We start from the raw sequence: 13,852 nt of genomic DNA, 5'->3' as shown, positions 1-13,852 counted from the left end.
GCGGCCCCTTTGAGATAAAAGCTTGAATTTCCAACCCGCTATCTTTTTCCTCAATTTAGCAACTAGAGGCTCTAAACTACGGGGCGTAAGACGACTCGATACCAAAGGAACACCCAAGTATGTAGCAGGGAACCCTTCTTCCGCAAAGCCAGTCATCCTTAACAAGGATCGCTTCCAAGCATAAGCAATTCTCTTTGACAAAAAAATACTTGACTTGTCTTTATTTATCTTTTGGTTAGACCAATCCTCATATTTCTTAAGAGTCTTGATAAGCATTCGAATGGAACTTCTCTTACCATTGGCAAAAATAAAAATGTCATCTGCATAGAGTAGGTGAGATACCAAAGGCACCCCACGAGGATGATAGCAAGCCCCTATCTTGTTCTCTATAAAATTTTTCTTTAGAAGCTGAGAAAGAACTTCCTGTAAAATAATAAGCAGATATGGAGATAGAGGGTCTCCTTGGCGAAGCCCTCGAGAAGGTTTAAAGAAACCTTTATAAGTGTCATTCATCATAATGAAGAACCAAGGAGAGGAAACACATTCCGCCACTGAACCACTGAATCTCTGGGAGAATCCAAAGTTTTTTAGAACCAAGTTTAAAAAATCCCAATTGTCCCTATCATAAGCCTTAGCCATGTCTACTTTGATTATTACATTTCCACCATTAGACTTCTTAAGCAGAGAATGAACCATTTCTTGTGCCAATGTAATATTTTCAAATATACTTCTATCGAGAATGAAAGCTCCCTACTCCGGAGAAATCAATGCAGATAATAAATTTGTCATCCTTGCAATAATAATTTTTGAAAAATTTTTGTAGATAACACTACAAAGACTAATAGGCTTGAACTTGTCAAAACTCTGGGGATTTTGAACTTTTGGGATTAGAACAATGTAAGATGCAGAATAAAATCTATGAAGAGAAGACCTAGAAAAAAAAATCTCTAGCTGCATCGATCACCTCCTCTTTTACAATATCCCAACAATCAAGGAAAAAAGCTGAACCAAAGTCATCCGGACCTGGGCTACTATTTCTCGGGATAGAAAGAATAGCATCCCTTACCTCCACCTCGGACGGAGCACGACAAAGAGCAATATTGTCCTCTTTAGAAACCATAGGAGATATAATATCATCAAGGTAAGCTGTTCGATTGGGTCCTGCACCTGTTAAGAAAGTTTGAAAATACCTTACTGCACCCTCATGAACAACCTCCATAGAATCCAATACTTCTCCATTCGGAAGCTTCAATGAATGAGTCATAGCCGTCCTCCTCTTTCGGTTCACAAATGTATGAAAGAACTTTGTATTATTATCCCCCGCCTCCAACCACTTCTTTTTGGCTAGTTGAGAAATACGAATCTCCTCCCTCTTTTCCCAAGCTTCCAACTCGAGTTTAGAAAGGAAGAAATCTTCCTCAATTTCTGGTGAATACCCTTTTCCTGAAGCTGAGCCTCTAGAACTTCCATACTTTCCTCCAGTTTTTTAATGTTCTCATGTCCAAATACCTGCTTGTTCCACTTTCGGATTGCATCTTTCGTATGCTTCAATTTAGAAGCAAGTCTAACTAAACTCGTGCCATGAGATTCCTCCCTCCAGGCTTCCTCCACGCAAGACTTAAAAGATTGATGAGTGCTCTACATATTCTGATACCTGAAGGGAGAAGGACCATACTGATGCAAATTTCTATGAAACCGAATAATCAATGGGTTATGATCTGAAGTCCTCCTATTTCCATACTCAAAATAAATATTTGGAAAAGATTGAAGAAGAATCGAATTATAGAGGACCCTATCCAATTTTTCCCAACTCTGAGAATTTCCATTGTGACCATTACACCAAGACAAGTTGCTGCCAGTAACAACCAAATCCATAAGGCCACAATTGTCCAAGCATATTCCTCCCTAGCCGATAACGGCCTTGTATGACCACCAATACGTTCCGAATTTGAATGGATGATATTAAAATCTCTCACCACTAACCAAGGGAAATCATCCCTTTTTACAAACCTCAAATCATTCCAAAGTTCCCGGCGATCTGTTTGACGACATTTAGCATAAACAAATGAAGCCAAGAAATTCTGGTCCATAGAACTAAAAATACCCGAAATAACTTGATCAGACATATGTTGTAACTCAAAGTGTACTTTCTCTTCCCAAAACATCCAAAGTTTACCCCCCACCGATGCATTCGCACAAAAATTCGGAAAATTTAGAAAGCTAGCCCATTGCGATATCAAACTTTCATCAGAAAATGGCTTTGAAAGAACCAAAATAGAAGGCGAAAATTTCCTCATTAACTTTTGTAAATGGCTTTTAGACGTGCCTAAACCCCGCACGTTCCACACTAGAATTGTATTAATCATAAATCAAGTTTCTTTGGACGGCTAATAACTCGTTGAGACTTCTTCTTACTTTGCCCATTAATATCCTTCAACTTAACAAGCGGAACATGTAAATCATCATTCAAACAATAGCCTTTTTCCAGTGGGAGTTTCTCCAAAGTATTTGTCTTCACCTCTCTATCCGATTCACAATTATGTAGGACATACTTGGGCATGATTGTACACTCTTGTTCTAAGATTTCTGAAACCATGTTACAAGATGTCATCAACTGATCACGCACTACTATAAAATCTTCCACTATCAACATATCAGCGTTGGGAGCACCCAGGATTGGTTCAACAATCTCCTCCCTTTGCTCAATCTCATACTGCTTTGTGTTCATTTGCAAAATCTCCACTTTAGGCCTCGGTTCTTCAGGAACAAACTCCCCCTCTTCCATCTCACTTTGCATAACTGTCTCAACCATTGGCAAAATTTGTGATGTCATTGCACCCTCTTGAACATGATCCACGTCTAAAGGTTCTTCAATAATGCATGGATCTATCAATTCTCTTTGAACTTCTTTCCCTTTATCCAAATGCTTCACACGCCAAACTTCTTGTCGATTTTCTTGTCTAGCATTTTTTGTATCCTTACGTCTATCCCCAATTTTTTGTTTCCTTTCATCCACTCGGCATACCACCTTTGAATGCCCTTATCTATGACATTTCTCACAATAAAATCCTTGCTTTTTGTACCTCACTTCCTGCCAAATTTTCTTATTTGCAAAAACAACAATCAGGAAAGCATCCACCTGATCTGCCAATAAATCCACCTCCACGCACATTCTCGTACCTGTAGCCCTAGTTCGATTAAGCGTAGCATTGTCAATTCCCAGATATCGACCAAACCTCGTGGCTAGAATCTGTAAACAATCAGGCTTGTACATGTGCATCGGAAGACCAGGGAGAGACCAGGGAGAAATATTCAGATTGAAATCCTTTGTCCATCGAAAAAGACGAAACAGAAACCCAGCCAAAATCCTTCTTTCAAAAACTTGTTCCCTCATTATTCAGCAATAAAAATTCAAAATATTTTCAGTGTGAAGTTTGTCAATTCGCTAAACATGCCCATAACACTTTTTCAATTCAACAATATAAAAAATCCCATCCATTCTCAATGATCCATAGTGATGTTTGGGGACCTTCACGTATTAAAAATATTATTGGGACTCGCTGGTTTATTTATTTGTAGATGATCACACTAGGATCACTTGGGTGTTTCTCATGAAAGAAAAAGTAGAGGTTGGGCAAATCTTCAAAAACTTCAACACTATGATTCAAACCCAATTCTATACCAAAATACAAATCTTTAGGACTGATAATGCAAAGGAATACGTCAAACACATTCTTGGAGATTACCTACAAAGTCAAGGCATTATACACCAAAGTTCATGTGTCGATACCCCTCAACAAAATGGAGTAGTGGAAAGGAAAAATAGACACATTCTAGAGGTTGCTATATCACTTACGTTTTCCACTCATGTCCCAAAACACTTTTGGGGGGACGCCATACTCACAACAACTTATCTTATAAACCGAATGCCTTCTCGTGTCTTAAACTTCCAACCACCTTGTAAACTTCTTTTTCACTCCTTTCCCAACACCCGAATTGTCTCAACAATACCACTCAAAGCAATTGGGTGCTTTGTGTTTGTCCATGTCCACAAAAGGAAACTCGACCCCAAAGCACTAAAGTTTCTATTCTGTGGTTACTCTCCAAACCAAAAAGGGTACAAATGCTATTCCCCGGTTACAAAAAGACTATACACTTCCATGGATGTTTCTTTCTTTGAACATCAACCTACCTACCCCAAATCTGATATTCAGGGAGAGAATCTCATACAGGAATACCGGCTTTGGGATATTGATGCCACAACAACCAACCACCACCCAAGTCCACAACAAAATCTCATACAGGAATACCATCTTTGGGATATTGATGCCACAACAACCAACAACCACCCAAGTCCACAACTGACCATCCCTCTTATCTCAACTATTCCTACTCCAACTCCAAACCATAGTCACCAAACAGAAATAGAATCTGAAAATCTCCCACCTCCTTCAACTCCTGTCCAACATCCGAAACCTGCAACTAATGGTGAGTTCATTGTATATTCTCGGAAGGAGAAGATTCAAGAAGATTTAGAACAACAAGCACCTCTCGAGCAAAGTTAAGAATCTGACCCGAATGCAAGAACACATGAAACTTCACCAGGTAACACTAGCTCTGAATTCATCACTAATGAGTCTTCTGCAAATGACCTTGATTGTTCCATTGCTTTAAGGAAAGGTAGGAGTTCATGTACCAGTCATCCAATCTACAACTTTGTCTCTTATAAAGGGTTGTCACCTAGCTTCCAAACATTTGTGGTAAATATGAACAAAGTGCAGGTTCCTAACTCCATTCAAGAAGCCATTTCAATTCCGGAATGGAAAACTGCAGTATGGGAAGAAATGCAGGCACTGAAGAAAAATGGAACTTGGGAGATTTTAGATCTACCGAGTGGGAAACATCCAGTAGGATGTAAATGGATATTCACCGTCAAATACAAGGCTAATGGAAGTGTGGATAGATTTAAAGTGCAACTAGTTGCAAAAGGGTTCACTCAATCCTATGGCATTGACTACTAAGAGACGTTTGCTCCAGTAGCCAAATTAAACACTATTTGGGTACTACTATCATTGGCTACCAATCTTGACTGGCCTCTTCACCAACTTGATGTTAAGAACGTCTTTCTCAATGGAGACCTTACAAAAGAAGTCTACATTGACATTTCTCTTGGCTTTGAAACACAGGCAACTATGAATAAGGTATGTAAGCTCAAGAAATCCCTTTATGGATTGAAGAAATCCCCGAGAGCTTGGTTTGATAGGTTCAACAAAACAGTGAAGAAGTATGGGTATTCTCAGTGTCAAGCAGATCACACTTTGTTTATCAAACACTCAACTGAAGGAAAATTGGCGATTCTCATTGTGTATGTAGATGACATCATCTTAACAGGTGATTATGAAGATGATTTGATCAAGCTCAAAGCCTTACTTGCCAAATAATTCAAAACCTAGGATCTTGGGAGCCTAAAATAGTTCCTTGGAATGGAAGACCTATTAAGCGTCCAAATTTGATCCAATGATTAAATTTTCAGTTTTGATGTAAATTTCGAGAGTCTCAATTTATGGAAATTTCTTATAAAGAAATGACATAACCTTCAAGTAAATTATGGAAATTACAAATAAAAATTTCAAACATATTAGAGCATATTATTATGAATAATTTAGAATCAAAATGAAAAACCTCATCTTTTGCTCTTTTTTCCTGATTTTTTAAATCTTTAAATATGAGAATGTGGCCTATATATTCCAAAATTTGGCCAATAGTAATTAAAGCTGGTTTTCATTTTGACCCTGGCTGAAAATCTTAACTTTCTATCGAAATTTCTTTTAAATTACCAAAATTTAATGCTATGATTTGCCATTCTAGTCTTCTTTTTAGAAAAAAATAGTAATTTAATGGATCCTTAGTCTATCCTGAATGCACAACAATTATAAGTATAAAGCATTTCCATTTATTTTGTTTATGTCTACTTAATTTTTGAGAAGTAGATTTAGGAAAATATTCTCTGTATTTATGAGGATTGTAACTCAAGCACATTGAGGGTTGATTTTCAAAAATGAATTCATTGGATGTTAAATTTTTGGTTTTAAAGGCTACAAAGATCCAAAAGAAAAAAATGATGTGCAAAAAAGGCGCTCGGTATCATTTTGCTGATGTACAACAAAGACACTTAGGCACAACGGTAAGGTTGTTGTCATGTGACTTGGAGGTCATGGGCTCGAGGCGTGGAAACAGCCTCTTGCAAAAATGTAAGGTAAGGCTGCATACTATAGACCCATTACCCCGCATATGCAGAAGTTTTGTGCACCGGGCTGCCCTTTTTTTTTGGTGGTCCCTTTACATGCATGTTCAGAATCTCTTGATATGTGAAACCCATAGCTTCCACATCATGGGCATCTAGGGAAGGCAGTATGTATGCAGTCTTACCTCCATACTTGGGGAGATCTTTTCAGTGATTTGAACCTGTCACCTTCACATTTGGACGTAAGTCCCGTTGAGTCGAGATTCAACCTTATGTTCAGCCTCTCTTGAGATCCAAAAATTTTTTAATCAAGCATGGATATTTTTAGGGGCTTGAGTGAATTGGGTTTGATCCTGCCACTATACCACAGAATTACACTATGCTATCTTATGTCCTAGATGCATCTCAATAGCTTTCTTAACCTGAATTAATTGTCAGAATATCCTACAAGGTTCCCCACTCCAGGCTGTCAAGAAAAATGTGCAATATCCTTATCTTTTCTCATAATGCCTATTCCTGTAGGCTGAACCGCAAAAGACTGCCCAACCAGACCCTTCACATTTATTTTAATTGCATTAATGGAACGAGTATTGCAAACTAACTGGGGGTGAGGCACAACTATTGCATCCCTTTAAACCTTGTAATGGTGTAACTGAGATGCACTGTGATAAATGCAGGATATTTGCTTGGGGGGATGAAGCAGAAAAGACAATAGACAATATCTTTTAATAGACATTTCCATGATGATTTCAAAATTCATTTCCAGCTCTCTTTCACACACACGCAGAGGCCTTTTGGTATGAGGACAGGGAATAGCCCATGGCCCCTTCCAAGATCTTGTTCCAGCACTGAAGATGTTTTGGTAATGGTTAATCTAAATATGCTTGCAAGTTGCTAATATATGTACACAATATTGTAAACTAGTCACTGTCATGAGGATGAGTTTTGTGTATCTACTAGTATAATTATATTTAAACCTCGAGGGAGGCTCCTATCAATTTTAAGCATCAAGGGGATATGCTTGGCTTATATACAGCCGGATTGGTTGGCTGTGTTACATTGTCTATTATCTCTTCTTTTTCTTGTATAAAAAACATTATTTCTAAAATGATTCAAGGAAGCAGAAGAGTCACTGTCTTCACCTTATGAGATACTTACATGCACACATGTAACCTTTTGTTTGCATTTCTGAGCTCATGCACACATTATGCATGCATGGATGAATGAGGTTGTTCATATTTTGAAATGATCATTAAAATCATCAATAAGCTTCAAAAATGTTTCAGGTTGCTGAATGCTATGTGTTGGCAAGCCATGAGCAAAGTTCGTTTGTACACAATACATCCAGTCCTGATCACATCTTGATTTGAAGAAAAGGTCTGGAGCTAATTTGTCTTGACATAATGATCTAAGTGGACCAAGGTAGCACATATCTACAACACAATAGTTACAATGTCTAGTTAGGAAGGTGGTAAAGGTGAAACAAATGAGCGACATTATCTACCAACTTGCATAAAGGAACAAATATTAGGTGATAGTGGCTGTTGTTTCAACCTTTTTGGAAGCCTGTAATTAGAGGTATAGTGAAGTAGTCCACATTAGCCGACCCTTGATTCTTGGGATTCCGGCTATAGTTAAAGAAAAGTTCTTAAATCATCCCAGTTGTGTCTAACCCATGTAAATGTGGTGGCTTCAACTTGTGAGTGCAACGTACGTAGGTGCTTACAATACACATTTCTTAAATTGTCAGTCTCTGAGAAGCAAAATAAATCCCTTGGATAGAAGCAAACCTATTTAAGGCGCAAAGGTGCAAACGTGGAATTCCATGTATTTTTTTTTCATCTATTATGGTGGATATATTCTTCTAAAGGCCCTCGATGGAGAGAGGTGTAGAGATGGTTTTGATTTGAAGAAAAGGTCTGGAGCTAATTTTTCTTCACATAATGATCTAAGTGAACCAAGGTAGCTCATATCTACAACAGAATAGTTGTTATATCTGGTGAGGAAGGTGGCAAAGGAGAAACAAATGGGCAACATTATCTTCCAACTTACATATAGAAAGAAACAAATATTAAGTGAAAGTGGCATTTGTTTCAACCTTTTTGGAAGCATGTAATTAGAGTTAGTGTAGTAGTCCAGATTAGTCAAATCTTGATTCTTGGGATTCAGACTAGTTAAAGAAAAGTTCTTAAATCATCCCAGTTGTGTCTAACCCATGTAAATGTGGGTGCTTCAACTTGTCAGTTCAACCTTGGTAGATGCTTACAATGCACATTTCTTAATTGTAGGGTGTTGTCAAGTCTCTGAGAAGCAAAATAAATCCCTTGGATGGAAGCAAACCTATTTAGGGCGCAAAGGTGCAAACATGGAATTGCATCTAATATTTTTTTTGTCTATTATAGTGAATATATTCTTCTAAGGGCCCTTGACAGAGAGAGGTGTAGAGATGGTTTTACTCTTCAACACTACTGGCATTCTTAGACAAACTTTGGTCAAGATTCCTGGAAGCCACAGCTTCTCAGCACCTCATATGCCTACGTGATGCTTGGAAATCATTGAATATATATCTCACAATTACAGTTATTTTCTAATCCATTTAATCTTCAAGCATGTATTCTTCATGAATCACGAAGTTTGTATCGACAACCTTATTGACTCAAATGGAGATTAGAAAAGCTTTTTTTAATATATGTTTTTTATTTTGGATCCAAAGGGGATGAGCTACATTGTAGGTGTAAGTTCTTCCCCACTACACCCACAATGCCACCTGTCCTTGGCACGGTGAGACTTGATCCTTCATCTCTGATGCCAACTCCCAGAGACATTGCCATCAAGTGATCTGATGGCATAGATTAGAAACAAAAGTTGTATTTTGATTATGTAATATCCTATATTTTAAAAATAACTTAATATTTTAAAGAATGTACGAAAATTTGTTTTTATGCATAAAATAGTAATGCTTTATTACTTTCTGTTATTATCCCAAAGCTTGACCCTTGAATCTGGATGATCATTTGTCACTGCAGGATGGACAAAGGACAAAGGCTGAAGGCATCTTATGTTCATTCTGTAATCCCCCTCGAAGGAACTATTGTTGTTGCTGAAATGATTCATGGACTATCCACGTATGGGAACAGTTTTACCCTTGGGAGCTCTCATGCAGTTGACCCTTACACCGTGGTGAAAACACGGTTTTCTGACAATGGACAGGTTGCTATGCTATGCCAACGAGAGTGGAGGCCCAAGTCATTGATTACTTTTTCAGCTGAGTATGACTCGAAGGCCATGAATTCAGCTCCCAAGTTGGGTCTTGCCCTTGCTCTCAAGCCTTGACGTGGGATTTTGTTTGGGTATATTGTACACTTCCCTCCCATTATTATTTTTTAAACCCCCAGGGTGGCTGTGTTACTGAAATATGCTGGAAAGCTGAGATTTTGGAGATAGGGTGATCTGAATGTTCTTGAAGTGGTTAGGAAACGTTCCCAGTTTTGAAAATTTTCGTATAGTTACTTCACAACATATAGTCAATTGTTGAAATGCTACTACTGTATGCCGTCAGTAATATGCATTTTATGGTATAGAATTTTGATGACTTGATTGATAAATGTTCGTAGGCATCAACAACTATGTCCCAATCAATTTGTGGATATAACATGAAACTAAACAAAGGCCAACATGTTCCTTGTACCACTTAATCAATCAGTTGATGGCTATATCATCATCAGTTTTTATTTTAATGCAATGAAAGGTTCGTCGTTCAATTTAATTTAGGTTTTACAACGAATAGGCCATGTCGATTAATAAAATTCTTTCATTTCTCATTATTATAATCTGACTAATTCTATCCATCTTATTGCTATAAATATGAAGATCATGTATGTTACTTGGGTCTATTTGTACCAGAGGGTTTTTCAAATCTTTCATGTGTTCAGAAACAACCCTCGCGATGAAGACAACCGATGGCATCTTATTATCACACCTTGTTAGTTTGATAACTGATGCTTATGACAATTGTTGTCTTTGTGCATCCGTCATGCCTTATGATAAACATACATAAATGATATAAATAAATAAAAATGCCAAAGAAAAAAGTTCATTTAATTGTGCTACTGTACCCAAAAAAGCTTCAATGGGTAAAAGAGATCCCGCCACCCAGTAATATTCTATACGCAAGCAATACTGTCAACAGGTCAAAAGAAAATAGAAGATACTTCTCGACATGACCCTTAAAAACTATAGGCACAATTCCTTGGATTAATGGATTTTCTATCATTGCCTCGATAGGAATTTGCTCAGTCATTGTCTACTCCTTTTTAGTGTTTACCATCATGTCTTATTCCATCGTTTGTTTTTATTTCCAAATACGTCAAGCCATTTGAACTTTATAATGCTAAAACATTGTTATTAGAAAATATACCTAGTGGCCTAAAAATGGAATTCACAATTCCATAGCCAAAAAAACATGAATATTATTAGCTTCATAATAAGCCACCAATTCATCTTGCACGGTCAAGGATCCTACTAAGCTTGTTCGAAATTTTTTAATGATATAGCGCCTCTAGCCAACATGAAGATGCTAGTTGTATAGACTTTGTCGCCCTTGGTAGCAATCCAAGAAGGGGGAGTGAATTGGATTTTATAAAATTGAAATGTTTGGTATCAAATTTAAAGCAATTTAAACAAATCTAGAAAATAGTAATAAAATCAAAGGAGAGAAAGGAAGAGAAATTGCAGGTTTGTTTTTAAAAAAATATTTTTTAAATATATATATATTTTTATAGTGGTTCAATAACCAGTGTACGTCTACTCTCTTAAGACCAATCACATTAAGGTTTCACTATTTCGCTTGTTTTAATGGAGAGACTGAGAAAACTAATACTTCTTGCTGGAGACAAGACAACCAATTTACAATCTTTTTTTTTTTTGGAGACAAGGCAACCAACTTACAAGAATGCTTACAATAGAAAATTTCCTCATAAGGAAGCATATACAATTTGAAGTAAAACTAACCCTCAAAAAAATATTCAAAAATGACACAAGTTTTATATGTGAGTTCTCAATAGTGAGAAAATTAAAGTGTAAGAGAAGAGAAAATTGAAAGTTTTAGGACTTGGAAATTTAGTATAAATATATTCTCTAATGATCCTTAAGCTTTAGAGGGCATGTGTGTGTGTGTGTGTATATATATAGTTTAGAAAAAAAAAGAGTCATTTTTTTGCCCATTGAGGTCTATTATAAGTCAAGTCGATCAACCTAGCACTAGTCGTTAATGGAAATATCATATTGTTGTAGCCAAAATTGGGTGGATAGATTGACTGCATATAAGGGTCGATTGATTGTCCTGACAACTACTTGGACGGTCAAACGCCCCAAGCTGTATAACTTGGAACAGTCTCCTCTTGATTCGATTTTGTCAGTTTTAGTCCATTAGCCTTTGTATTCTTAAATACTTACACATTAAAACAAATTATAGTTAAGAGAATAAAAATACAAATAAATAGGAATTTAACTCTTCAAAACTTCTATCAATTATTTAATTCTAATGGCTCGAACGTGAATACACAACTTAAATACAAAGTCATTAGTACCAAATAATTTGTTATCATCAAAATAAGGTTAATGAACCCTTTGGCTAACAGACTTTGTATCAACCGAATCTCCTAATTAGAGTCTGTATATCCAATTACCTCCAAAGATCAATATGTGAATCAACACATTCCAAAGGCTCACCTCTACTAAGTGAACCTTCAAACCACCTCGATAGGAATGACGAACTCGAATTAAAAGAACTGATATTTTGAGAGAAATAGATGTAAAACATGTCAATGGAGTAATCACTAACCTACTTTAACCTAGGTGAGGTTAGAAAACCTATTTTATTACTAACGATTAATTTGGTCCACTAGCTACCCCTAAAGTCCAAGCAATCAATAGTCGAAGGTCTACATAACAAAGTACAAATTTGGGAGTACGTTTATGTGAGGGGAAGATACCAGCATCCCTTACCTACCTGTTCTACGAATGGTACCTACTAAACTATGCCTAATCACCAATTCACATTTTTATCGTCCTTCATTTTATTAATATTACCTTGCCTTTTAATATCATTCTACCTTGCATTCTCACGATATTTTTGATTTAGGATGTAAGACTTCCCTCACCTCAAGAAAATTGATGAGAGTGTTATTACATCCCCCTAGCATCCATTGTTTGATTAATTAAGGTATTTAAAGTTTCTTTGAATATAATTTGGATACAACTATACAAGAGCATATTCACAAAGAAATAAAATTTGTCAAGTGAAATATCTCACATAAATTAACTTACATTAAATAATTTCAAAGAAGTCTCAAAGGCAACTACTGCAAGAAATGAAAGTCAAATATTTCCTTGAACTAAAGTAGATAAATCAAATTTTCTAAAACATCTAAAGAAAAATTCACCTAAGCTAGGGAGTCTTAATTTTCTAAACTAACCAAGCACAAGCTAAAACTTTATGTATAAAGGAATTTGATCTTTTTTCTTTTCATTTTTTATTACCTTTTATTTTTTAATGATTTTCACCAAGATTGGAAACCCCAATCCAAGAAATAGAATCCTTAAAAATTCTTAAAAACCCTAAAAAATAACCCAAAAAATTTTAAAAAATTTCCTACAATTCTATGAAATTTTGGATTTTTAAATTAATTAATATAGAGTCAAAAAAAGAGCCACAATCAGCACAAAATTGAGAAAAATGCTGAGAGTTAAAAAATTAAAATTCAAGCACAAAATTAATTTTTTCAAAGAAAATCAAATTTTAGTTGAGAAAAATATATTTTTATTAAAAAAAATAAACAAGAGAATAAAAAATTAAATAAAACCAAAAAAATTTAAAATCTATAAAAATTATCCTAAAATAATTTTTTTTTTTTTTTTTGATAACCAACAAAAGGAAACAAAATACTCTCCTATTTTTTGAAAGATCCATTTACCTAAGTTAAGAAACAAAAATTCCATACTTTACGTACAACAAAACCTCCTATTCATCTTTTTTTTTTTTTTGATACGCCAGGTTTCTGAGCTTGTGCACTAGACTAATCTTACGCCTACGCCATCTGTGCCCACAACGAACACGTAAAAGATAAATTCGGATGTGCGGTGCAAGAAACAGGTTTTGAACCTCAGATCCACTATTGTAAGCGGTATTGTGGGAGAAGTCCTTACCACCTCACCATATGCCTTTCCTCTTTATTCTTTTTCTTGTTTTTGCTTTTCTTATGTAAATTAAAAAACCTAATCTAATGCACAAGAGGCAAATCATGGAGGTCCTAGAATCCCTGGCAACATCACAATTTTAACATAATCATGGAACCAAGTTTGCAACTTTAACACCACCATGTAATAAAAATTACAATTTTAACACAAGCACGGCCACCCTCGCCACCAAAACGCCGGCAACCACGACCTCCCTCTCTCTCAGACTCTCTTCCCTCCTCACGGTCAGCCTCGCTACAACCGTCAGCCCCATCGCCGCCGCCACGCTCTCCCCTCTCCGTCACCGTCACTGCCACACCAACCTCAGACCAGCACAGCCACGCTACGGCAGCCCCATCAACTCCGGCAACT

The 13,852-nt window shown here is 36.4% G+C and overlaps 1 protein-coding gene across 4 annotated transcripts in view; it reads left to right on the top strand.

Annotated features, from left to right (window-relative positions):
* The window catches only part of LOC131158055 (mitochondrial outer membrane protein porin 4), a 95,494-nt gene extending 85,645 nt beyond the window's left edge, over positions 1 to 9,849 (top strand). For all 4 annotated transcript variants that reach the window (XM_058112612.1, XM_058112611.1, XM_058112613.1 and 1 more), the window contains one exon: positions 9,271 to 9,849. In XM_058112612.1, coding sequence (XP_057968595.1) covers positions 9,271 to 9,577 — 307 coding nt within the window. In that variant the 3' untranslated portion in view covers positions 9,578 to 9,849. The remainder of the gene's footprint in view (positions 1 to 9,270) is intronic.
* Positions 9,850 to 13,852: the final 4,003 nt, after the last annotated feature.

Source organism: Malania oleifera, chromosome 6 (genome assembly GCF_029873635.1).
Source record: "Malania oleifera isolate guangnan ecotype guangnan chromosome 6, ASM2987363v1, whole genome shotgun sequence".
NCBI classification, from domain to species: Eukaryota; Viridiplantae; Streptophyta; class Magnoliopsida; order Santalales; family Ximeniaceae; genus Malania; species Malania oleifera.
Note: the sequence above shows the minus strand (reverse complement) of the source record. Positions and strands in the feature narration are given on the sequence as shown.